This window comes from Coffea arabica, chromosome 11e, assembly GCF_036785885.1.
Source record: "Coffea arabica cultivar ET-39 chromosome 11e, Coffea Arabica ET-39 HiFi, whole genome shotgun sequence".
Classification (NCBI taxonomy): Eukaryota; Viridiplantae; Streptophyta; class Magnoliopsida; order Gentianales; family Rubiaceae; genus Coffea; species Coffea arabica.
The window spans coordinates 61891818-61916489 of NC_092331.1; the positions used below are offsets into that span (position 1 = coordinate 61891818).

Below are 24672 nucleotides of genomic sequence, written 5' to 3' on the forward strand. Positions count from 1 at the left end.
CCCAATATCCGAGTGAAAGCTCTTCTCAGCTTGCAATGCTCAAAGGATAATTAACGGTGTCGAATTCGTCCAACGGTTCTTCATAAAATTAGTTGCTCTTTTCTTCCTTTTTTTTTTTTATTTCGCTTTGTAATTGAACGGTGTACGAATATTGTATTTGGACAAATACGTCGCATATACAAATACCTTGCGTGTTGAGAAAAATATGGGGGTATGCTACCTTGCACGTTATGAATCTAAAAGCTTATTCCATTTTGTGTTTCTAAGTCATCGGATAAAAAGTTTTAATCTTTTGTTTTCCTTTGCCAAAGTAGGCAATCTAAAGAGTGATGATTTTAGGTATTCTATCGTGAATCCAACTTTCTTTTATTAGCATGCTTATCTTTTTTCTTTCTTCTTTTAATAAATGAGAAGTTTTGAATCCAGATTTTCCTATTTATAATTCTTCCCACCTTATCATCTAACTCAATCATCCCCTCCCCCACTAATATGCTTATCTTGTGTCATTAAAGGTTAAAAAACACATAATTGAACCATTTTTATAAGTCGTTATCTTTCTTAAAGTTACGTACTCTTTAGGCATAGATTCACACATAAAAAAGGGAGCTGAGTCGTTGTCAAAAGAATTTTTGAAATTAATAACCTCCCCTAATTGCATATGTTGAAAAGGCAGTGAGCCGTCTTTTAAATTTATTATCCTTCTCCAACCGTCTCAAAGGAGAAGAGAGGGAAAAGGTATGATGGTTATCTTTAAGGGGAATTTTAGCAATCCTCTTTTAGTGGTTTTGGTGTGGCTTCTCTTTTTTCTTGTCTACAAGGGGGACACTGAGTCACTGATGGTATGGCTTTTCCAAACATTAGAGCATGGTGGACACACTTTTATTAAGACTAGGACCATATCTCCATTTGAGTTTCATTAATTCTAAGGATTAGGTTCCATTTGGATCATCACTTTATGCATGTTTTAAAATATATTTACTACAGCCTGTTATTTACAAACATGTATATTAGACGAAAAGATAATTTGAAAATAACATGCTCAAACAATGCGAGAGTTATATGTGGTTCTTTACCTTAGTAAAATCAAGTTAAACGAGAAATAATAGGGCTCCCTAATATAATTAAAACAAAGAAAGAAACAATTCAAATTCGAATCTCTTGAGTACTTATTATTTACAAGGTAAATTACATTTCATTCTTGTGCGATTTAGTACCTTTTTACACAAGTCCCTTATATTTTTTAAAAACTATACATTATCCCATCATATTTTGAATTGAGGTGTCGAAATTATACAATTTACATTTCATCGTGGATTTGACTAAAATATCAAAAGTATCCCTATATAAATTTAAAAATTATTTATTAGTCACACGTGGGTTATGTATATATTTTAAAAATTATAAGAGGGTTTTATGTTAAAGTACTGAACCATAAGATAGTAAAGCGTCATGCATAGTATGCTTATATATTTTGACCATTTCAGTCATTCTAGTTTCAAAATAAGGATAATCTCGACATTTCAATGCATTCGATTGCAGATTATTACCAAAAAAAAAATCATATGTGCCACTTTAACAATTTAATTCAAATTATGAGGGCACTGTATAGCTTTTTAAGTCGTCGAAGGCTTAGGATGTGAAAAATGCGAAACTGCAGGGGTTAGAGTGTGATGATAAAGCACAGCGAAGCTCTACCTGGATACAAAAAGGACGGATTGAGGGTCAAAGCATTACGGTGCAAGTTCATTAAAGATGAAGAAACAGACAAGGCACGTAGTAGCCCAAAATTTAATCTCATCTGTCAAATTAATGGCAACGTTAACTCCAGCCCAACAACCACTCCCTCTTTTGGGCCATCACTTCAGCACTGCATAGTGCAGCTCAACTGTCCACCACTCAAAACACACGCACACACACACACACACGGTCACGCGCACCTCTTTATTAGTAGTGTTACGAACAACAGTTCCCACACGTAGCTCCGTCCGAAATAATTAGCTGAAGCCATAGCCTAGGAGGATATTCAGCTGAAGAAAATAACATCCATCTCATCGGCAAAGGGCAAAAACAAGGAAGGGGCAGGAAAAAATCAGGTTAGAAGAGATGAACGCGAGAGCTGAAATCACTGCTTTTTTGGTATTGGCAATCGGTTGCAGTTTGGTTGCTGGAGATGCCATTACAGATCAATGTGTGAATGAGTTTCCAAAGCTGTCGACGTGCCTAAACTTTGCAACCGGGAAGCAGGACACCCCGACGAAAGAGTGTTGCACTTCGGTGTCGGACCTCAAGAACAAGAACCCGGTTTGTTTGTGCTACATTATTCAACAGATCCACAGTGGAAGCGATCCTCAGATCAAGAACATGGGCATTCAAGAAGCTCGCTTGCTTCAGCTGCCTTCTGCTTGCAAGTTGACTAACGCCAGCACCAGCGAATGCCCCAGTGAGTAACTAACTAATCATACATATATATATATATATATATTTCTTTCCTCTACTCTGCTGTGGATATGTGCAGGATGATGCCAAAAAAAAAAACATAAGTGAGCCGTGCTTTTTTATTTTTTCCTTGTTCGTTTAATTTGTTCATACAATTTTACTGGTTTGTGGATGGGGAGATCGATGGATCCTTCTAGGACAAGGGAAAAAAGGGTCTCTTAAAACATTCGGTTATTTCTCGATACTAAGTAGCTGATATTCGTACGTGTTAGGTTTGTCATCGACTTACACTTTTTCTTGTCTTTAATAATGCTTGAAGACTACCAAAATTCATTTAATGTTAATTAATAAACTTGAATTTTGTTACGAAATGCACAAAAAGATAAAAAAAAAAGGATATAATTAGAAAACTTGATCTCTTTCAAACAAACAAGGGACTTTTCAGAGCTTATGATGATGACAAATGTAAATCCTAGTTGCTAAATATCCAAGTGACTTTTTAAGCCTTCTTAGCCTTAAACCTCTTGAAGTGAATATTTTTCGTCCTTGAGTATGTAGGTTAAGAAGCCTTTTGGAGCAATTACCGAAATAAACATGTACTAATAAGCAAGATCAAGAACAAGGAGATAAGCTTATTGATCAGCATTTATCTAGCACGTGAATGGGGCCTTGAATGCCTCCGTGCCTCGTGCTGGTCTCTTCTCCCTTTCAGCAAATGTGCATTTCTGTTTTCATGAATTAAGTTGAACTCTTTCAACTCAGATCTGGCCTTGGAATATGGAAGATTAATTAATTACATGTCCACACAAAACATCATGATTTCTTTGTTTACTACTAATTCTGGGGCACTAAAACGTGCGTAGTTATTAAATCCTCGAATTGCACAATAGTTATATTTTAAAAATAATAAAATTTTTAAGTTGATGGTTCAACTGGCTGTTTTTATTTCAATCCATCGATTGAACCGTCGGATTGTTACAAATTTGTCGTTTAACTAGTTTAATTAACAACTCAGGTCGATTCTATGTCCGGTTCCATCATCGGTTGGGCCGGGTAGGATTTTATATGCTATGATAACGTGGATTTAAGAAATTTGAGAGGGAGTGGGCGTGTCTCTTTATCAATACAGTTTACAATCTTGTTGTACAGAGCAAATATCAGTGTGTGTATCTTCTAATCTTTAAAAATAGCGTCCAAATATTCTTTCAGGATCAAGTCCACCGTCAACATGGTGCGAATTACAAAAAATGAGATCTTTTGGTGGCTGTGGGGAACGTGGCGTTTATAGAAAAATACTTTTTTTAGCTCTAGAGTCGTAATTTATAAGACGATATAAATTAAAAAAAATGATCAAGATCGAGCAATAGACCTCCATGTGTTACTACTATACATCATTTTTCATTTGGGACTGCACCACCTACCTGATGCGAACGCGATTACCTCATTATATAGGTCTGCTCAAGACCGCTTGATATATCTTGCTCTTGTGGATTTGCCCAGCTTGTTTTTTGTGTAGCGTCATTAAGATGATATTGTTGTAAATGATTAAAGATTGATTAATACGTTTTCAAGATTGTTTAAGATGATACTCATTACTCTTCATGGGACTACAACTTTTACCAACCGAGCAGGTGCCAACGTGATTACTCAATTTTTGGTCTGCTCAAGATTAGTCAATATCTTGATATAGTTTGCGGCTTTGCCCAGCTTGTTTTCAGGTCTTTGCTAGTATAATGAATGTACGCAGTGTGTATTTTACCTAAATGTTTCTTTAATTTTCTTCCCCGTCCTGATTTTTCTTGGTAGAGCTGCTCCACCTATCTCCAAGTTCTCCTGATGCTGCCATCTTCGCAAACTCGACTGCTTCAACAACCCCAAGTACTGCAACACCAGACAAATCCACACCAACAAAATCTAATGCTGGCTCAACTACATTCAAGAACGGACCTCAACTAGCCGGACCTGCTTTGGCTATTGTCGTGGCCATCTTCTTCTCTTCATTTCCAACTGGCCTAGCGCTCATGTCTTCATGTTCTACATAAGCACTTAGGAAGTTAGCTGCCGCGACACCCTAGCTTTTGCTGTTACTTTCTTGGAGACTCTTTTTTTTTTTTGTTTGGGGGTTCGTCTCTCTCATCTTTCATTTTGTCCAGGGCAATTAGTTGCTGCTGCTTGCTCGAACTTTTCCTAAGAGATGGCCTATCTATTGATATTTTGGTACATGCCTTTTTTTTTTTTTTTGGACCTTACTGTTGCAATCTATCTATTCAGTATCAGAATTAAAATGGACATCCAAGTAATAATGCGACAAAGAAGAAAGAAAACGAGCTAGTAGATTAATATTAATTAGCAAGCTTGTGAAAAAAGTACAGCTAGCAATTCATTAGAATTCATCAAGAAGTAGATGTAGGATGCGGAGCACCGTGGCATCATTACCTTCTTGCTCGTATGGCAGCGGTGATTAAACTGAGACAACGACCCAAGAAGCAAAAATTTCACGTCCTTTTCCCACGGTTTTGGAATTTTTCGGGGAAGTTTGATTAGCTAATCGTAATTGAGACAGATAATTGTCATTATCCTGGGTCATTATTGAGAAAGACAATTGTCATTATCCTGGGTCATTGAAGCCCCTACGGATTAATTGCAGAGCAAGTTGGGCAGCACATTTCAATGGACTTTACAAAGTGACCGTAGTCCCTTGGATCTGTGTTGTTTAAAGTTAGGTGACAGATTCACCAAGCATACATGATACATGTTCTTTTTTTTTTTTTTAAATGCAAGAAATAACCACATTGCTAAATATGTGGCTCGACTTATCTTTGATCAAATTTGCAAGTTTGACGACCGGCCCTTCCCTGTTAGTAGCATTTTATGTATGATAATACATAGGAAGACCCTTACTAGCATCTTTTGGCAAAAACCTTCGAATTAATTAATTAGTCAGGAGCCAAGATAAATTTTTCTATGGCATACCATCCTCAATCAGATAGCAAGAAAAAAGTATATATATATACACATTAACTAGGGGTGCTCGAACAGATATATGATGATGTTTTGTGAATTCCACATTCCTGAGAACAGAAAGATTGACTAGCAGTAGGTGACTGGTAGTAAGCAAGTTGGTAGCATTTACAACGATCAAGTTGCTATATGAACAATTCCCTTCGAGCTTCGTATGGCTATTGTGTCTCACAAGTCACAACAATCCTTATCATCTGCTGTTACAACAGAGAGCAGTAGCAAATGGGCGATTTGGGTGCCAAAAAGAAAAAGATTGAACGACTCCTATCGTTGTTCTCAAGACAAGATGGCACAAGCATTTGATGAGAACAAAACAGGGAAGATGGAGGAGCATTCAGATGCGTTTCCTGCTGCAATTATATCCAAGACCTTTAGTTAAGAGTCAATTTCTTCAAATATGTGAGGGTGAAAGTTCTGGCAAGACATTACATATATTAAGGAGCCTGTTTGACTACAAAATTTTAGATGACCAACATCTTTTTTGGGAGGTAAAGAATTATGAAGTCAAGTAACCTAAACACCTAGCAAGCGTTATCGCACTTAATTTGAAGCTCTTGCAAGTTTGAACGCATCAATATTTTTGGAAAACAATTTTGGCCCCTATTTGCAAATTTTTGATAATATGCATATTGTGTTTTCTCTATCTCTTTCTTATCATCATCATCATCATCATTATTATTATTTGCGTTTTTTCAAGTTTTATGCTAATCAAATTACCCATCCCCACGTGGGGGAGAGTTGGTTTAGATGGTAAGGTAGAAGGAATTATAAGTAAGAGGTTCTAAACCTGAGCTCAAGAATCCATCATAACTGTTGCAAGGAGAGGAGGAGAATCAAATCCTAAATTCACATCCTAGTTGCAACTTTAGAGCAAAACAACAAATATTATGTGGATAGAAGATTATTTGGAAAATTCACCTGTCATAGGCATTGGCAAAGAAATTAGCATGGAGGATGGGTTGGGTCGTGATGAGAACAATCCAATATCCAAATTGGGCTGGACCTACGTTAGTACCTGGTCCAAATTTTTAGGAGCATAAAGAGCATTGACCCGTTGACTCTCTGAAGATGAAGAAAATCACGTGCGTTGTATACTTGTATTTACATTAAAAAACCCCCCAATTTCTTTTATTTATTCGCCAAAGTCTTCTCTCTCTTCCCTCTCTCGTTTGCCCTAACGTGAACGCCCGAGACTCTTCCTTCACCGGAGCAAAATTCTCTTCGATATCTCGCGCCCTCTCTTCCATTCTCCGTTAAAAGATGTCTCAGGTTAAATTTAAATTACCATTTCCTTTATTTTCGCACACAAGTTCGTCACTTTTTAATTGAAATTTCTTCTTCTTAGTAGTCCATTAATTTATGCGTTTCTTCTTGTAGATTATCTGTTTCTTTTGATTTGTTTGATTCCGGTGTACCCCAATTATGTGAAAAGAGTCGAAATTAGGTTTAATTTAATAATTTTTACATTCTTATAATGCTTTGTTCTTTTGTCGGGAGCTTGAAGGTGACTGATGTAACTGATCTAGGGTTTCAGTCAATTTGATCTTGCAAGTTTTATATACGTTCAAGTTAGAACAACTTTGGAGTTAAATTAATGTTGTATTTTACAGGTTGACAATAGAAATTCCTCGGCAGCAAAACGTGCCCGGACTGATGGTATAGTATTTCTTTTCTTTGTTCTGCCTCTTTGTACAGTTAATCTGTCAGATAGGTATTACTTTGTGCAGCTGCACCTGTGTGTGTGAATGTACTTGGCTGAGGTGTAAGAACTGCTCTTAACACTTATGAAGCACATATCCAGTATTTCATTCATATTCATGATGTAAACGTATCCCACAAACAAAAGAATGCATGACAAAACACGTAAAAGTCAGTTTTGTTGATGGAAATCGATTCTTAATGACAGGAAATTTGCCTAGGACTACAGAATACATGGTCAAATATAAACATTTTAAATCTGATGAGGAGTATCTAAACAACAAGCAATCTTTTCCCCATTTTTTATGTAGTTTAAAACAGTGGGCCAAGAGGTTTCAGCCCAGTGTTGCTTTATAAGTCAAATATTGGAATATTAGTACAGGTCCAGCTACTTTTATGATAGGGTAGCCAAGGTTTGATTTTGGATTTCCAATCTGCTTATTCTTCTTCTTCTTTTTTCTATTTTTTCCTCTTTTGGTATGTGATGGACTATTCAAGCCTAAATCTTTGGTCTTTTATCTTCCTTTGCTGGATGTGCTGGCTTAGAATTACTCTTATGCTTGTCTTCACTTTCAAAACACCAACGGTTTAAGAACTTCTCTACATTTGTGCAGTCTGGGATTCTTTTTTCAGTTTATATCTTCCCTTTTCTGGTTAAGAGAGGAGGGTGAGAGTAGGACTAAGCAATTACCTTTTGCTTCATACTTCCATTTATGTTTAGACTTTTGGGTCAGTGCTGCATCAATTTTAATTGGATATGAATTTGTGCTGTGTTAATTCTAACTGGATTTGAATGTTGGCCTTTATGTGTTTACAGGTGGCCGTAGAGAAGATGACTGGACATGTCCCAGTTGTGGGAATGTTAATTTCTCCTTCAGGACAACTTGTAATATGCGGAACTGTACTCAGCCTAGGCCTGCTGATCATAACTCCGTAAGATAGAAACTATTTTACTTTTCCATTTTTGTGATGATTGGGGGATTAGAGGGTATGTCACTATTGATGTTTTTGAAGTTTTATGTGAAAGATTCAGTTGTCTGGCATGTTATAACTTCTAGTGTCTTCATAAAGTTTAGTATGATAATATGCATGCTAAATAAGAATTAATCCTGAGAATCTTGATTTCAGGCTTCTTGTCAACTTTTTGGTTTTTTTATTTGTCGAGTTCAACAAATCAGAGTTTACGCTTTGAAAGTTCTACCTGACCCCAAAGTTAATCTTGAACCTTATTATGGCATGCAGTAGGGCTACTTTATTTTCCTCTCTGATTTGTTATTAAAGTATTTTGCTTTTAATTTAGGATATCTCTTTTTCATCTATGGTTTTGATATTGTAGCTTATTAGCTCCTGCATCATTTATTTCTTGAAAACTTTGGCAGCTAAGCATTCCTTATCTTTTGATTTTGTTTTTCAGAAATCTGCTGTAAAGCCTCTGCAAGCGCCCCAAAACTACCCAGCCTCAGCTCCATATATAGGTTCTGGTGCACCATCCTCAATGTATATGGGTGTACCTCCTTATGGATCTTCTCTCTTCAATGGGACATCTATGCCACCTTATGACGTTCCATTTTCTGGGGGATCTGCCTATCATTATAACTATGGCAGTCGTCTTTCTGGAGGTAGCCCATATCGACCATTGCATTTGCCCGGTCCTGCTCCTTACTCTGGTGGTTCCATGATTGGAAATGGTAATCACTGTTTTATCCTTCTGTTTAGTGGTTGCTGCAATGTGTATATATTGATACTAATGTTATTGGACTGAGATTTGACTTCCATTTTCTGTTCTTTGAGATGGTCTTTAACAACTAATGTTTTTTTCCCTATCATTTCTCTGCCTCATTCCAAATCTGGAATGAGCCTGTCATATGTGAATATGCTTTCCACCCTTTAATGAACCATACTACTGATCCTTGTTTACTTTCTTATGTGCATTTTTAAATAGTCTAGATCTTATATCTTCACCTGCTACTGTTTGGTCCTACGAAATTGCAGTTATCAAGTTGTTTAAAAGTTTGTCTTTTGCAGGTGGGATGTATGGTGTGCCGCCATTAATGGACCGGTATGGCTTGGGTTTACCCGTTGGTCCTGCTGCAATGGTAATTGCAAATTAAATGTTACAATTCTATGTGATGCTTCTGCAGTTCTATTTTTGCGTATGCAATATCCTCAACTTGTCCGCTGCCACATTGGTGGAAAGTGTTACTTACTGATTAGCTGACATTTAAGTGAAGAGCCAAATTGTTTCTTGCTTTGGTTGGATTATGTCGTGTAAGTAAACAAGCAACTGGAACCTTTAGTTATCTTTTACTCCACATTGGTGCAGGGGCCAAGACCAGGATTTTTTCCAGACGAAAAGTCCCAAAAAAAGGGTGGGTATGTTTATGACATTCAATGAATAGCTGAACAGTATTTTGGCATTTCGGTTGCAGTGATCACTTTACATTTGAACTTTCAGATGGAGCACGTGATAATGACTGGGCATGCCCCAAGTGTGGTAATTTGAACTTCTCATTCAGGACAGTTTGTAATATGAGGAAATGCAACACACCAAAGCCTGGATCCCAAGTATGAGTTACTTTGTGTTTGTGAACCAAAAATGTGTATATTGTTGTTTGCTGGTTTATACTACTGGGAAAAAAAGTTATATTCTTTGCTACTTGCAGCATCTCCTGCTCGGAATGTTGAAAAGGGCATTCTAATTTTTTACTGAGTTGTAATTATCTTGTAAATGCAGGGTGCAAAGTCAGGGAAGAACGCAAGTAAGTCAATTTTTTGCTGTTGTTTACTTGAGCTGTATAATTGTTTACTTATTGGTTATTATCCTTCAGAACCAGACATGCCAGAGGGGAGCTGGAAGTGTGAGAAATGCAACAACATTAATTATCCTTTCAGGACGAAGTGTAACAGACAGAACTGTGGAGCTGATAAGCCATCTGAACAGAAAAAGTCGCCATCCAAGGGAGCTGATGAAAATGATCAGGTCTGTTGGGTGCTGTTTTATGTTAAATTGAGGTGTTACCTTCGATACATATGCTGGTTCACCATCTGTAAAACTAGCTGTAAACTTGAGAGATGTCAAGCTGACACTAAAGATGTACCTTGCAATTTGAGGATGCGAATCCTTTGGTTCTTTTCATTCATTATTTGCTTCCAATTCATTCTCTTTCTTTTGCCCTTAAGTTTTTATTTCTCTGATGGATTTTGCATTAGTTAATTGTTTGTATTGTACTTTGCTTCCTTTGTGTCCTTGCATTTATTAATTTTAAATTGTCTATGTTCCAGTGAGTACTAGGCCATGTTTGAGGGTTGAGAAGGTCCAGAGTTGTCGTCAAGTCAAGCATTGCTCAGTATGGTGTCTGAAAGTCAGTCATGTCGTCTTCCTGTTGCAGCGGTGTCGAGTTACTCTGCCTTTTTTACCGTGTCAATTTGTTGTATTAACTGAGATGGAATATGGTTTGGTCTTTAATGGATCCTTGTTTAGTTGCATCAGTGTCTGCCAGCTTATTCTGGCAAAGCTTTTTCAGCACAGTTGTGGGTATTCTATAATAGGAGTTTGTACTTCTGGTATGTCGTCTATTCTAAATTGCACTTATGCTCGCTCTACTATCGGCAGGGTGAAAATTTTTGCAGTCTCTCTTATCATAGTAGCGTGTTTATTTTTAGTTGTCCTAGTGGTACCGAGATAATTAAAGTAGAAAACAACCTAGCATTTCATAAGATTCTGGATAGTTTTTAGATGTTGCTATAGAATTGATTTTTTGCGGAGCTCCGTCGGTCAAAACTAACAGCTACTCTCTAATTATGGAATCCTCTGCTATGATGTTCTGTCAATTTCTGGACTCCAAAAAAAGGGATCAACAGATATTTTGCCACCTCCCCCCACGACAAAAAAAAAAAAAAAAGGATCAACAGATATACTTGCTCTTCCGTTTACGTATTATTATATGCCGAAATTTTCATTTGTAACTCTGAAAAGAATTTCGAATTACGTACGCAAGTGTGAAGTACTACATATATTTGTTGGCCTGAATTTCACTAATCAATGGACAAGAGTTCTTTAATCATTCATAGATTTTGCCAAAAATAAGAGTGTAAAACATAAATTGGCAACCGAGCGGTTCAGTGGACTGAGAAAATTAAACATGAAGCCTTGGGTGAACACTTTTCGTAGCTTGCTCAACAGGGTGAATTACCCAAAAAAAAAATAAATAAATAAAGTGCAGAAATTACAACTTTTGAGACCTCGGATGGGTAAACAACTACAAATTAAAATGCAGAAATTAGCTCAAAAACAAATTAAAAAAATTCAAGGTCGGCAGATTTGAAACGTCATGTAACTCATTAAAAGCAGGCATCATACATAATAGATGCACGTGAGAAGAAGGCAAATAATTGATACAAGAGGGAGGCAAACACGATCATATCACAACGATATAGATATAGATCAGTCCCTCTTAGCGTTGCTTCCAGTTCCAGTGTCCCTGTAGAAAGAGAAGGTGGTAAAATAGCTAAGGATTTTACTGCTGCCCCAAAATCACTACATGTGAATGAAAACGATGACAAAGCTTCTAATTTAGAATTATTCTGCAAGATCAAAAGTGAGGAGGCATTTGGGAAGAACATATTATATTGGCACCCCCACTATAGGGAGACAGAGAAGAAGAAATGAACCAGAAAATGAATTGAAGAGACAGACTTGTTAACTCCTTCCTTGCTCCTATAAGCAACAATTTCACACATTAGTAACTGTTAACCGCAACATATCTGGTACTAGTTAATCCCAATTCATTTGTAAGATCATATTTATGCACCCGTAAAGAGGACAGCAGACACACCTATATATATATATATATATATATATATATATAGACACACACACACTAGTATGGCAAAGCAGTTGCTCGCAAAATTCCCTGAAATACAAACTGAAATTTAATACCCATCACTTCAACCACGTCCAGCAGCAGAATCACTTGGAAACAGAAGCAACTACGATCAACAGACATTAGCCAACAATGTGATGAGAAAAATGTGAGCGAGCCGTGTGCTGAAGCACAAGCACAATAAACACAGCAATGTAAGATTATATACATCTCGGTTAGTTCAAAAAATAAAAAGGCTTTGCAGATCACTTCATGGAAACTAAGGGCCAGAGCACATCCAGGCACACATGCCTCTCAAGGCTCAATTGAAAAATAGTAACCACTAGAGTTCAAAAAGAAAAAAGCCAGCCAGCATGCGAGCAAAGTAACCCCATTTGTAACCACACAGAATCAGGGAGAAATTACTGATAGCGCCAACAAACCTGACACTGCAAAAGAATTTGGGAAAACAAAGTAGTAGTAATTTACCAACGGCTGTTTATGTTCACGACGTACGAAGAAAAATGAAAAAATAATCGAAAACTACTAGTGCTACCAGTACCCAATAGCTTCAGAGCGGGGCAGGATAGATGGTTATTGCTCTCCTTGAGAATAAAGTGCCCATGCCAAGACGTGCAGGAGCAAACAAATTCCCGTTATTAGCACCGGTGTCGCGCCTCAGTGAAACTACTTGGAAACCAAAATCCGCAGCCCACTGGGAAAAAAGATCCTGCCATTAGCATCTACTCTGACAGGAAACGAGCCCCTTGTCCCTTTTGTACAATTAGTTTGGAATGGAAAAAAAAAAAAAAAAAAAAAAAAGAAGAGAATGTCACCCAGTACAACACTTTTATGCTCACTGACAAGTACCAAAACGCATTCACCAGATGAATGGTCACCCCCTCAACCTTCCCTGATCCCCGGAAATCTTTTAGCATTAGGTCAATAGGCCATGACATTGTCCCTCAGAAATTCCTCACATTACAAGTCCAAAAGACTGGAAGACTTTGATGGTTTAAACTAATTCTCCTTCTAAGACACTCCGGTCGACGAACAATTAGCTTAAATGTTTGCTGAACACCATGACCACAATGGGACAACACCCGCTTAATGATGAGAACTTGATACATAATGCGGAACATCACATCACTTCGTAAGTAAAGATCCAAACAAAAAGAAATAGTTATGTAGCTAAAATGTCTGCTGGACACCATGACCACAATGGGACGACCCCCGCCCGACTAATGATGGGAACGCGATATATAATGTGGAACATCACATCACTTCGAATGTAAAGATCTAAACAAAGAAAAAGTTATGTAGCTTCACCACCGCCGATAAGCACCTTATGTGCTTTGCACCAAAAAACCAGATCTCAACCATCAACGAGCAAAGGAAAACTCCAGTTGCAAAGATTAAACGCAGATCAGTTAATGAATCAACAACCAAGGCTTTTGCCATCTAGACTTTTATATGTACTCCCGCTTTGAAACTTAAATACAGAGAAGAAAAGGTGTATTTTTCAAGAAGACATGCAAACGAACTCCATACTGCCAGAATTGGTTTATAGAGAATTTTAGCTTTCAACTCCAAGTGTTTGAAAAAATGTCATTCTGATACGGTGGTTTGAAAAGCTGAATTTCCTGGAAGTGACCGCCAATGTTACTGCTACCAGTGAAGGTATGAGAGCTTGACTGAGTTTCGATCTGCCAGTATTCCGATGGCAAGGCTTGGGGAATCACGGAGAGAGGCATGGTAGTAGGATATACACGCAAGGGGTGGTCAAACGATATGGGCGGCTCTGGTTCAGATGAACCCCACGAATTTGTTGACAGAAGAGAGAGAGCACGAGGAAACTCAGGTGCTGCTGACTCGGAGGACGATACGGATTCCTTGAAACCTAGGGGAAAAAAAAGCAATTAATGTGTGCTGAAATTCTGAGAAGAAAAGAAAGGATTAAAAGAACAGTCAGAGCAAAAAAAAAAAAAATCAAAACTCGTAATAGTAATTCAAGTCTGTTATATCTTGGAAAGCTTTTGATTTCTCAAACAATTTTTCATATTTTGGTTTTAGACACTTGATGATACTGGAGTAACTAATATTCTTCTGTTCCCGATGTTTTCTAAAATAGCTAATCATAAGAAACCAGACACTCATGTGTTATTTAGGAGGATTTGAGAAGATGATGAACCATTATTTCACAGAAAATATGCATTACTACAACAATAATCAGAACTCAAGAAAACCTCAATCTGGCATTCCTAAACAAAAAAACATGTTCCAACATTCTTCATGCAAAATGCCAATTTAAATAACATAACACATAACCAGCAACATGGAGTTCCATGGTCGCTCAAGCAAAATTAGTATTGTCTTTTATCAAGTGAGCTTAAGGCATCTAATTATTGTAACTATTTCCTTGAAGTTCTAATGCTTGTCCTATAGTTTCAGTAATTCCACGAAATGCAACCCTCTTGGATGCGTCTGTAGATTGATAAAACTTGTTCCTGATACCAACCTGACTGCAATTACCAAAAAAAAGATACAAAAGTAACAAAAATGGCAGACTGACTGACTTTTTCTTTAGCTTATAATTTACTACGTTTGCACGAGTACAGCTACCATGATACTTCAGCAAGTTTGCCTCTTTTGAAGTTAATTCCTTCACCTGACCCATCAGATTAAACTGGTGATTTCAATCTTGTATGGACCTAAACAATTCAGTCCTAGGTATTTACAGTTGCCCGTGTGAATTTCTTTGACTGCAAGTTAACTTGTTCTCTGATTTCCCCCAGCACTTCATCCCTGTTCCAAGTTCAATACCATCTAATGCCTCCCTTGATACAGGTATTACTAAAGATATATCATACATGTAACATAGCACATCTCACTCGAGCTTAAACTCATTAAGGGGTTAAAAACATAATTTTGATGCAATCCCTGACATAACTAGATACCAATCCCAAAGCCCCCTTCACTTGGGGAAAACAGGGACAATAAAAGAACTAGAGTATGAGAACGATATCTTAAAAAAAGGCCCAGAATTAAAATTTTTTACTTTCTTGCTAAGTTTTAAAAGGAACCTTTTCCTCACTACCACACATCTATGAACATTGGATTCTAAGCATGATTACAGCAAAAGAATAAGATAAGGATGCAATGATGATGCTATAAATGCAACTATGAGGCAGAAAATCATAGAAAAAATGCAAAACCTTTAGCTGAATAAGCAGATATATAGACAACCCAGCAGAAGTACAAACCAGACATGCGAATATTAGTAAAGCATTGAACCCCATATGCAGATGCACTTATGTAAGTATAAGAGACCCTTCAAACAAAGACAAGAAACTCACCCAATATCTAATATCTGAAATGCACACAAATAAGCACCAGCATAACAGGTTTAAGCTCATTCAGGATGACACATTTTAGGATGATGTTGAACAATTTAGGAAGATGTGAAAATAACCCACTTTCATGTAATTTCCAGTTTTCTGCAGATGTAGAAGACAAACCTTGTTTAAAAACATCAGCAGCAGAGGCCTTGGATGTCAAGAGTTCATTGGATAACTTATTATGCATAGTCATCGCATAAGGCAGCTCAATTCTTGGCAAAGGTGGCTGCCCAACTTTCTCACGTTTCAAAGGGAAGTGTTGTGTTAGCATGAACTTTGAGCTACATACATTTTCCCACGTAGGGTTCCCAATACTTTCCCCATTGTTCAGTGAAAAATTCATTTGTTTCCTGCCATCTACAAATGTAAAAAGCACATGAGGCAGAACACATACAATTGAACGAGGAGGTAAAGGCTTGGATGATTGAACTTTCCAAGTCACCGGACAAATAAGGGCAAAAAGAGTTTGTGAGGGAAAACATAAAATGCTACTGGTCATAATGAACAGCAGTAGTTGCAGCACAACAGCCCAACTCAATCTGCCCTTTTCCTTTTCTCCCATTATCCAAGAATTGGAAGAGCAATTTACTAACTTCTCAAAGCAATTAGTATGACAGAGATCCCATTGTAGCCATTCATCCCAGATTTTATCCCTACAAGTTGTCCTAGTTTCACTCTTATACAAGCTACCCCCCCCCCCCCCAAAAAAAAACTGACAAATTCTTGCCAACAAAAGAGTTCCATTTTGAACTGAATTATGTTTTGATATCCGGAGACACTAAAAGTCTCACTAAGAAACTCCAGTCATCCATCTTATGCATGTATGAACTTTACATCTAAAACAAGTAACACTATACAAAATTTAAAACCATGTAAATTTCTCAACAGCACAGGATGACGCCTATTATAGTACACTTGTAAGCCATCCATATTAGCAAATAGAGTCTATAAAGAAGTTCAACAACACCAATACCATGATATGACGAAGTGAGTTTCGTTCTGTTGAACTGGATTGTTTCCTGGCGAGGCTTGCGACGTCTAGCATTATGATCAGAAAGCCTTCTACGACAACTTCGCTTTTTCTCATCAAACTCGGTCAAGCTGTGAAACCTACAAAATCCCATAAATAACCAATTAGTATTTGACTATCAATTCCAAAAGTAAGAAAGGTCATCTAAATTTCCAGAACTACAGTAGGTTATAACAGCCAAGTAATGCAGGCAACTGTATGGACTAAAATATATACAGCAGCACAGAAATGAATCAAGCTTTTTGCACTATCAGAGTTAAGCTTCACAACATGGAAATTCATTGACGTAACCTACCTGCTACACTGTTGGCAAAAACGTCGTTCTAGACCAGCTACAACAACCTTTGGGCATTTGGAATGGTTATCACAAACTTTATGCTTACGGTGGTAGTCTTTAGCTGAAGAGAGATCAAGGTTGCAGCCTTCAACTTGGCAGCGAGGGATAGTCGCATTCTGACAAGATGATTTCGTTTTCTTTGCCGTAGAAATGGACGATACAGGAGCAACAGAGAAGCCTGGGCTCTTAGTACTGCTGCCAACGCTGTTCTCAAAATAGGTTCTCTTCCCAAGTTTCAGTCCAATTAGCAGTTCAACCGAAACAACAGATGTCTCCAAAGACGACGGTGTTCTGGATAGATCAGCCCTTGGTGGAACTATTTCCGTGATAATAGCTCCAGGAGAGCCCTGAAGCTTAAGACCGGATGTCTTCATCCCCTCCTTTGGTGAAGAGTCTGTGGAAACCGACTTTGAGCTCTTCCCAGAAGAACCATGCCCCAAATCAGATCCAGAACCACCACTAGTACCTCCAATCCCAGACAGATCGAATGAACCACCATCAATTTCCCCCTCGTCATCAATAACCAAATCAGTTAACTGCAGCTTTTTAAGGCTATCACTTGTCTTTGAATTAAATGAAATTAAATTATCCCAGTCCGACTTAGTATTCCACTCCATTTCAGAAAAAAAATTCAGCAAATAGTCTCAGCCAATCTTCTTCTGCATCAAAAGCAACCAGGAAACTTGGTATCAGACCCCTGTTAGTCATACATCACGTCGCGAGGACATCAAAAAGAGCAAAATTCATCATAACAAAATATGAACAAGGAGACGTGTATGAAGGTCTTATTCAGCAAAAGCAGCAGAGGAAAAACAGCAATCGCTTGTGCGAGCCTCACCTCAATGACTTACCCCATAAAACAGCTGCAAAGTACAGACTCACTGTTGTAGAAGATTGATGGCAGCACAGATGCTGAATTAGAGTACTATATCTCCCACGAAAAGCACAGGATTAACTGCCGTTCGAAGGTAATACCGACACGATTTCCAGAATTAAGTCAACTCAACTAAGCTTCTGAAAGCATAATAAAACAAAAACGAAGCATTCCTCCAACCTTCCAGGACAAGTCAAGCACCTACTCCTTCCTAATTAGAACTGAAATCAAAAGTAGCTGAATCCATCAAAAACCCAATGGTCTCGGCTTCTTGAGGTTCCACAATTTCACATCTACGACCGGGGAGCCAGCAAAAGTTCAATATAGATTCACCATCACCTCCATCAAGAAACGCACTATCAAAGAATTCACACTTAGAATAGTCAGATACCATCCGAAAAAGGAAATTATTAAAAGCTTAGAACTTGTAGTTAAAAAAATCGCAACCTAGCGTCCCAACATCCTGCAAGCAACTGTGGAGGAAATTATATACTTTCCACATCTGCCCACTACTGTACAAAATCCCAGATGTCAAAAAAAGTTACTATATTACCTTCCCTTCCCTCAACCCCACCAAAAACTGAAAATAAAAAAAAGGAGGTCAAAAAAAAACTTAAAACTTTACCTTCCATCCAAATATGCTCTTAAGAATCAAACAATACCTCCCCTCTCACCTTTCTAAGTAAAAAAAGAAAGAAAACCATTGTAGACGTCTTTTTCACATCTAAATGAGCTGTTCATTTCCGCTAAAATTAACACAAAAACCCTTAATCGCTATTATTGAAAAAGACTCCGACCAGTTGACGAAATTAACACCAAAATAGTTCAAAAGAAATATCTACATCAGAGTTCATTAGCTTCAACTCCGACCACATATATGAATAAATCACCATTCCAGTTCTAACCTTGCGTCTGCACTAAAATCACTTTCAAATCTGTCTCCAACTACTCAAAATCCATTTAAAAAAGAAATGCATATTAAGCAGAAAACATTTTGCAATTTTAATTCTGATATATTTATAGAACAATCAATTAATTTATCATTCTTTCGCTTTAAAAAAAAAGTACAGCGAAAACCTCCTTGTAACTTTTTCCCAAAAAAAAAAGAAGATAAAAGAAAAAAACAGTTTGGAGTATTAGAAGGAAAAGGCAGTGGTCTACCGCTAGTGCTTTTTGAGGACTGCAAACAACAACCCAAAAGCATAAAACTGAAGCGAAAACTTTTTCTGATCATAAGAGAACTCAAAAAAGAAAATCATTCCCGAGAAACTGCTTGAAAACGACATCGCTTCTCCAGCTCGCTTTGCGCTACGCTTCTGAAAAAACATATATACATGCTCCGGGTGACGTGGAAACACGCCACAAACCTCCACCAGAAAATAACAAACAAAAAATTAAGAAAAGAAAAAACAGGGAAAGAAGAGGAGCAGAACTGCAGAAGAAGCCTGAGAGAGAGAGAGAGAGAGAGAGGATCTTCAGATTTTTATTTTTATTTTTTACTTTTCCAAAGCAATAGTAGTAGCAAAGTAGAGCTGAAAATTTTTTCCATATTTACGGAAACTTTGGTCAGCTGCCAATAATGATCTCATCTCATTCCAATCTCCACCAAACAAAAAAAAAAAAAAAAAAAAATCTGCTGTTTCTCCATAAAAAGGAAAATGATCATAAAACTAAACTACTTTTGTACCAGCTAGTAACATGAAACTGAGCTTTAATAATTAACTTACCCTACACATAAGGTCCATGACCAACAGTTTTGCCTCACTCTTTTTTGGTCACAAATAATACAGTAATATACCAATGAATGATGAAAACTGGAGATCGAAATTATTACCTCTTTATATTTTCCGAGAAAAGAAACCGTAAACAAAACCAAGAGAAAGAAAGAAAGAAGGAAGGAAGGAAGGAAAGAAAATTACTTGTTTGGGAAGATATAGAGAGAGAGAGAGAGAGGGCGCTTGCCGATGAGTAGACTGAGGCAGGAGAATGGAAAGTTTGGGTGGATTTCACTTTACCAAATGGAGAAAGTTTATACCTTAGAGAGAGAGAGAAAGGCACCCAAAATTTAAAAAAAAAAAAAGGATTGAAAAAATAAAAATGACAAAGAAGGAAAAGGAGAACGGAGAAGGACTTTTAACACACACTCACACACAGTCAGTACTCAGTAGTAGCTTAGCTGCTGGCAGAGGAAGCAGTAAAGTAATAAGTAATTTCACTGGCGGGGGAGGTGTGGGTCCCGCAACAGCAGTCGTAGCAGTAGTAGTAGTAGTAGTAGAATACTCCCCCTCCCACTCCACTAGTGACTAGACTGTGAGAGTCGGCGTCGGTCTACCAGTTGTGCGTAAATGATGCTGCTACCGCCTCGCAGTAAATCGAAATTGAGGACGTAAATAATAATTAAAGGGCAGCCAATTAGTTGATTATATATTTTAGTGTTTATTAGAATTAAATATTGATACAATCTTGATCACGTATTCCATACAGACACAAAGCACGGAGGGTAATCTGGTCCAATCCCAGCCATGAGCCCATTTTAATGGCCCTAAAGTACTAGAATAGTGGTTGGTACAGAGTTAAAAAAGATGAATCATGTTTCATTTAACTCGCAAAAAAATTTAAAATTTACCTGCAAAATATTCAAACTTCTCACATGTCACTCCATGCATTAAGTACTAGCTCTGTGTGGATGCCCCATTTTTTTTAAAATAATAATATTTCACTTACATCATATACATATTTTTTAATTCATTTTTTTATATTCTCAATTACATTTTTATCTGACATACATCACACCACAGAATGTATTACAGTGATTATTTTAAATAATATTTCAAATAATACTCTATTCAAACAGACCCAAAGATAAAAAAATGATTGAAAAATATATTTACAAAAAAATATAAACAATTTTGCATTCCAACAAAACTTGAAATTAACAAGTCAAATATATAAATAAGTCAAAATTAACATGAAATTAAATTCATTAAAATAATTAAACAAACCTGAACGTCTTAGTAAGTTTATACTCCTAATCGGTATGGATAATTTCGTTCATTCAACTGTCGCGGCGATCACAATTAGTGTATGTTCGTTCTGCGTATATGTATGTACGGGATCGGGTAGACCGATTGAAGGACTAGTACTGTACACTGTACTATAGTGGCTTTTATGTTGAGACAGAAAAAAAAATAAAAAGAAAAAGAAAAAATGAGGAAAGTGATAAGGTGGAGTGGTGTGTGCTGTGTCCTGAGGGCAGATGGCGTGGCGAAATGGCGGGCGGGGTTTAGACTTTAGAGCGAGGGATCAAGTGGACACGTACGTGTACAGAGAGGGAGAGGAGGAGGAGCTGGGAATTGGGACCCTTCTTCTTTCTTTTTTTTTTTTTTTCTCTTTTAAGAAGGAAAGGATCCCTTGAAAGAAAAAGAATAGGACAGCTTTGCTTTGCAGCTGCTGTTCGCTGCTGCAGCTGGGGCTGGCTCTTTGATTGATTTTGGCAGCCACAACACAACAGGCGAAAGGACACAACAGAATGGTGTGAGATTTCCCATATTTTTACTGCCCACTGCAAATAATTGGATATGGACGGAAAAGGAGTAGTGGACACTGGCCTCTGACTGATTCTCTCTCTCTCCCCCATTTTTTTTGCCCTTTGATAATAGAGTAACTCGGACTGATTCTTAGTGGAGTAGTATCTTCTTCTTCTTTTTTTTTTTTTTTCCCCCTGTTACTACTACTGCTGCTTCATGCAATATGTGGTACAGTAGTACTTATTTATTAGTACTTTTCTCCTCTCCTTCTTTTTTTTCATTTGGTCCTTTGTGTTTAATCAAATGACATTCATGTTTTTTTCTTCCGGAGAAAACGGCAAGCATATATTATAGCCTTGTTTGTATTGTCATTTTTTTTTTAAAAAATTTTATTTTTTCTGAAAATATATTTTTCAATAGCTTTTTTACCTTATATACATCAAATCGTTATCGAAACAAACAGAATAATGCACGAGTTTATTGTGTTTTGCCAGAAATTCGTTTCTATCTAAGTAAACCTTTTTCCTTCTTCAGATGTTTTTTTGCTTATAATAAAAAGAAGAGTAAATCTTATATACACCGCGACGATGTATGTATTAATTATCACGATTAATCGATGCATGATACATGAGCAAATTTTAGATTTTAAATTTAAATTCAGATAATTTAAATTTTTTCTTTTCTTTTCACGTACTATAAGATTTATTTGTAACCTTTTTTCCCGTTCTATTCTAACAAGATACTATACATATAAGATTACCGGCAGCTATTTAACATCCATGATCCATCCAAGACATGGTAGACATGCATAGGGGGTGGCGTATGCATCGCGGTATGAGACGACCTTTTTTATTAGATCTAAAGCGTGCTTCCTCCTTATTAAATAGAAGCAGTAGTAGTAGTATTTAATTAATCAAGACAAGTTGGACCGGTTGACCACTTGATGCAAATCAATTAATCAGACCAGAAGTACAGCCTTTGAGAGATAAACTATACCTGGCTGGTAGTTAATGACTATTAAAGCATTAAATTAGTCGGAGAACACCCGGTCGCGACATGGGCGAGTGAATTGTTACAATTATGCTTGTCGGCTAGCTAGTTGGAGTTAGTTTATTGCTGCTTTAAAAAAAAAAAAAAAAATTTCCAAACCGACGATGAACAACTTGTAATGCTGCTCATATCTCACAATTAAAAATACAATAGGAATAGAGGGAGGAGGAGTGTCAAAAAAAAAAAAAAAAAGTGCAATAATTTCTCTAAAATGCTACTGTTCTTCCATCTTAATTAAACATATGGAACCTGAAGTACTTTGCCAGATAAATCTTGGCAGCAGATCAGTTAACAGTTACTTACATTTATTTATTTGTTGAATCCCAACTATATATATATATATGTATGTATGTATAACCACGTGACGTGAGTTGAGTTGAGTATATCTGCATCCTCCTATTCATTCAATTCATACTCCTCCCTACCCCAAGTTACCAACAACTAGCAGCTCATCCATTATTATTATTATTATTTCTTCTTGTCCATTTCGTTTGTTAATTGTTATACATAAACATCTACGTGTCTAAAGTCTTCTCTCACTTTTATTTTCTTATTTCCTCCTTGAAATTTTCAGATTCAGGATGCTGGCTCTTGTAAAGAAAAAAAAAATTATGCATTTCTCCAGACTGAATTTTGTGAAGAGTACCTCTGAAGAAGAACACGTATATGTTTCAGCATGTGATGCAGTAAAGTAATCTCCATCAGGGAAGAGCCGCAGCGACACTCACAATCGGTGATCGGAAGAAGAGCTACAAGCTACACGGAGGAGGCACCACCGTTCTTCGCTGAAACTTTAACCTGAAAATTTTTGACAGAACGCGCTTCCAAAACGAAAAGTTAGATTAAGCGCTTTGAGCCGGGAAAGTGTCCCGATTGCTTAAGCCTGCAGAATTGGCAGACGCCTTTTGATCGTTGGACTCTGGACCTGGACTACCAGTAGTGTCACTCTGAACATTTAAAGCCCAAATGACAAACATTGATGTTTGTACTACGGTCCACATTATTGTCTTTCTTCTATCTTTGTCCACATTTGATTGACTCCAAGTCTGTCCATCTTATTTTGCATCATTCTAATCGGTTCATGGGGTAGCAATGCAAATGCTCCATTGGTTTCGTCTGTCTTTTCAGTCATGTCCGCATAGTTTGACAATGATCCGATTCATCAGCATGTTCCACGTTCTGGGCGCATTGGATTCTGAGTTATGTGTGACTTGTGAGAGATGATTATGTTAAACAAAAGTAATTATATATATATATATATCAGTTAATTAATAGACAAGACATTAATTCTTTTCATCTAAATTAATCAATAAAAAAATGTTGGATTTTTCCGCTCTTTGTCAATTGATTTTCATATCAAAGTCTAGAAATTTCTTTGTTTTTGTCACTTAGTGGAGATAAAGCTGCAAACGAATCGAACCACTCGCGAACTCGAATCGAGCTCAGTCAATATCGAATTCGAGTCGAATTTGAGCTAATCAAATAGAATTCGAACTCAAAAATATCACTCGCGAGCTCGATTATATCTATATTTATTTATTTATTTTAATAATAAAATTATATATATATCTATAATATTTTATTATTTATTTAAAAAATTATTTATTTTATTTATTTTTAAAAATAAAATATTTATTTTTTTATTTTCAAAAAAAAATTATTTTTTATTTTTTAAACTCGAGCTCGACTCAAATTTAAGTTAAACTCGAGTTTGAACTTGGCATTTTGAGTTTGTCGAGCTCGAACTCGAGTTCAAATTTCGTAAAATTAACTTAACTTGAGACTCAACTCGATTATGTCCAAACTCGATTCGATTTCGCTCGTTTGCACTCCTAAGTGGGGATTAACAATTAATTGTTTATCTTTCGATGGCTAAATTTTACTCCCTCCATCCCACTTTGATAGTTCTGTTTCTTTTTTCACACAGTTTAATAAAAAGTAGTTAATTTTGTTGGAACAATCAATTTAGGTTATCATTTTCCTAAATTACCCTCACATTAATTAGAGTACAACATTATAGGAACTTGAATTGATGGTAAAAAATGAATCAACTTTCATTAAGGGTATTTTAGGAAATTAAAATACAACTATATTTTTCAATTGGAAAGTGAACTATAATTTGGGACAGACGAAAAAAAAAATAGGACTATCAAAGTGGGACGGAGGGAGTATTATTGGTTATGGATGTACATTACACACGATAACCGACTATTACAAGCATGATTTTATTCTCAAGTATTAGTACTTAAAATTTGGAATTTTAAAAAAGATTGAACAGAAAAAATTGCGCACGTAAAAGAAGGAATCTATCATGATGGTGTGAGCATTATGATAATAATTTCCAGTAAGGGCCTCTCTTCCCTAGGAAAAACAAATGAGTACTCTTTTTTTATAAAAAAAAAAAAAGAACAAATGAGTACTCGCCGCAACTCCCCTGTT

General features: G+C 36.8%; 3 protein-coding genes across 8 annotated transcripts; 2 read left to right on the forward strand and 1 right to left on the reverse strand.

Moving 5' to 3' along the window:
* Window positions 1–1876: 1876 nt before the first annotated feature.
* On the forward strand, window positions 1877–4656 carry LOC113719569 (non-specific lipid transfer protein GPI-anchored 1). The gene is made up of 2 exons (XM_027244792.2): window positions 1877–2440; window positions 4243–4656. The coding sequence occupies exons 1-2, from the start codon at window positions 2104–2106 to the stop codon at window positions 4476–4478; spliced, it is 573 nt and encodes a 190-aa protein (XP_027100593.1). The 5' UTR covers window positions 1877–2103; the 3' UTR covers window positions 4479–4656.
* Window positions 4657–6569: 1913 nt separating this feature from the next.
* On the forward strand, window positions 6570–10722 carry LOC113719478 (ranBP2-type zinc finger protein At1g67325-like). The gene is made up of 10 exons (XM_027244676.2): window positions 6570–6726; window positions 7068–7113; window positions 7973–8088; window positions 8570–8843; window positions 9181–9251; window positions 9479–9524; window positions 9611–9720; window positions 9890–9914; window positions 9984–10135; window positions 10438–10722. The coding sequence occupies exons 1-10, from the start codon at window positions 6718–6720 to the stop codon at window positions 10438–10440; spliced, it is 852 nt and encodes a 283-aa protein (XP_027100477.1). The 5' UTR covers window positions 6570–6717; the 3' UTR covers window positions 10441–10722.
* A 2670-nt stretch (window positions 10723–13392) lies between these two features.
* On the reverse strand, window positions 13393–19731 carry LOC113716339 (squamosa promoter-binding-like protein 2). Of its 6 annotated transcripts, none has more exons than XM_027240636.2 (6): window positions 19576–19731; window positions 17634–18012; window positions 16741–17441; window positions 16389–16525; window positions 15536–15772; window positions 13393–13917 (listed from the first exon to the last, which is right to left on the reverse strand). In XM_027240636.2, the coding sequence occupies exons 3-6, from the start codon at window positions 17397–17399 to the stop codon at window positions 13601–13603; spliced, it is 1350 nt and encodes a 449-aa protein (XP_027096437.2). In that variant the 5' UTR covers window positions 17400–17441; window positions 17634–18012; window positions 19576–19731; the 3' UTR covers window positions 13393–13600. The 6 variants fall into 6 exon arrangements, with proteins under 6 accessions (XP_027096437.2, XP_071929054.1, XP_027096436.2 ...); XM_072072953.1 differs by having other exon boundaries at window positions 17634–19023; window positions 19576–19724; XM_027240635.2 differs by having other exon boundaries at window positions 19491–19720.
* Between the last annotated feature and the right edge of the window lie 4941 nt (window positions 19732–24672).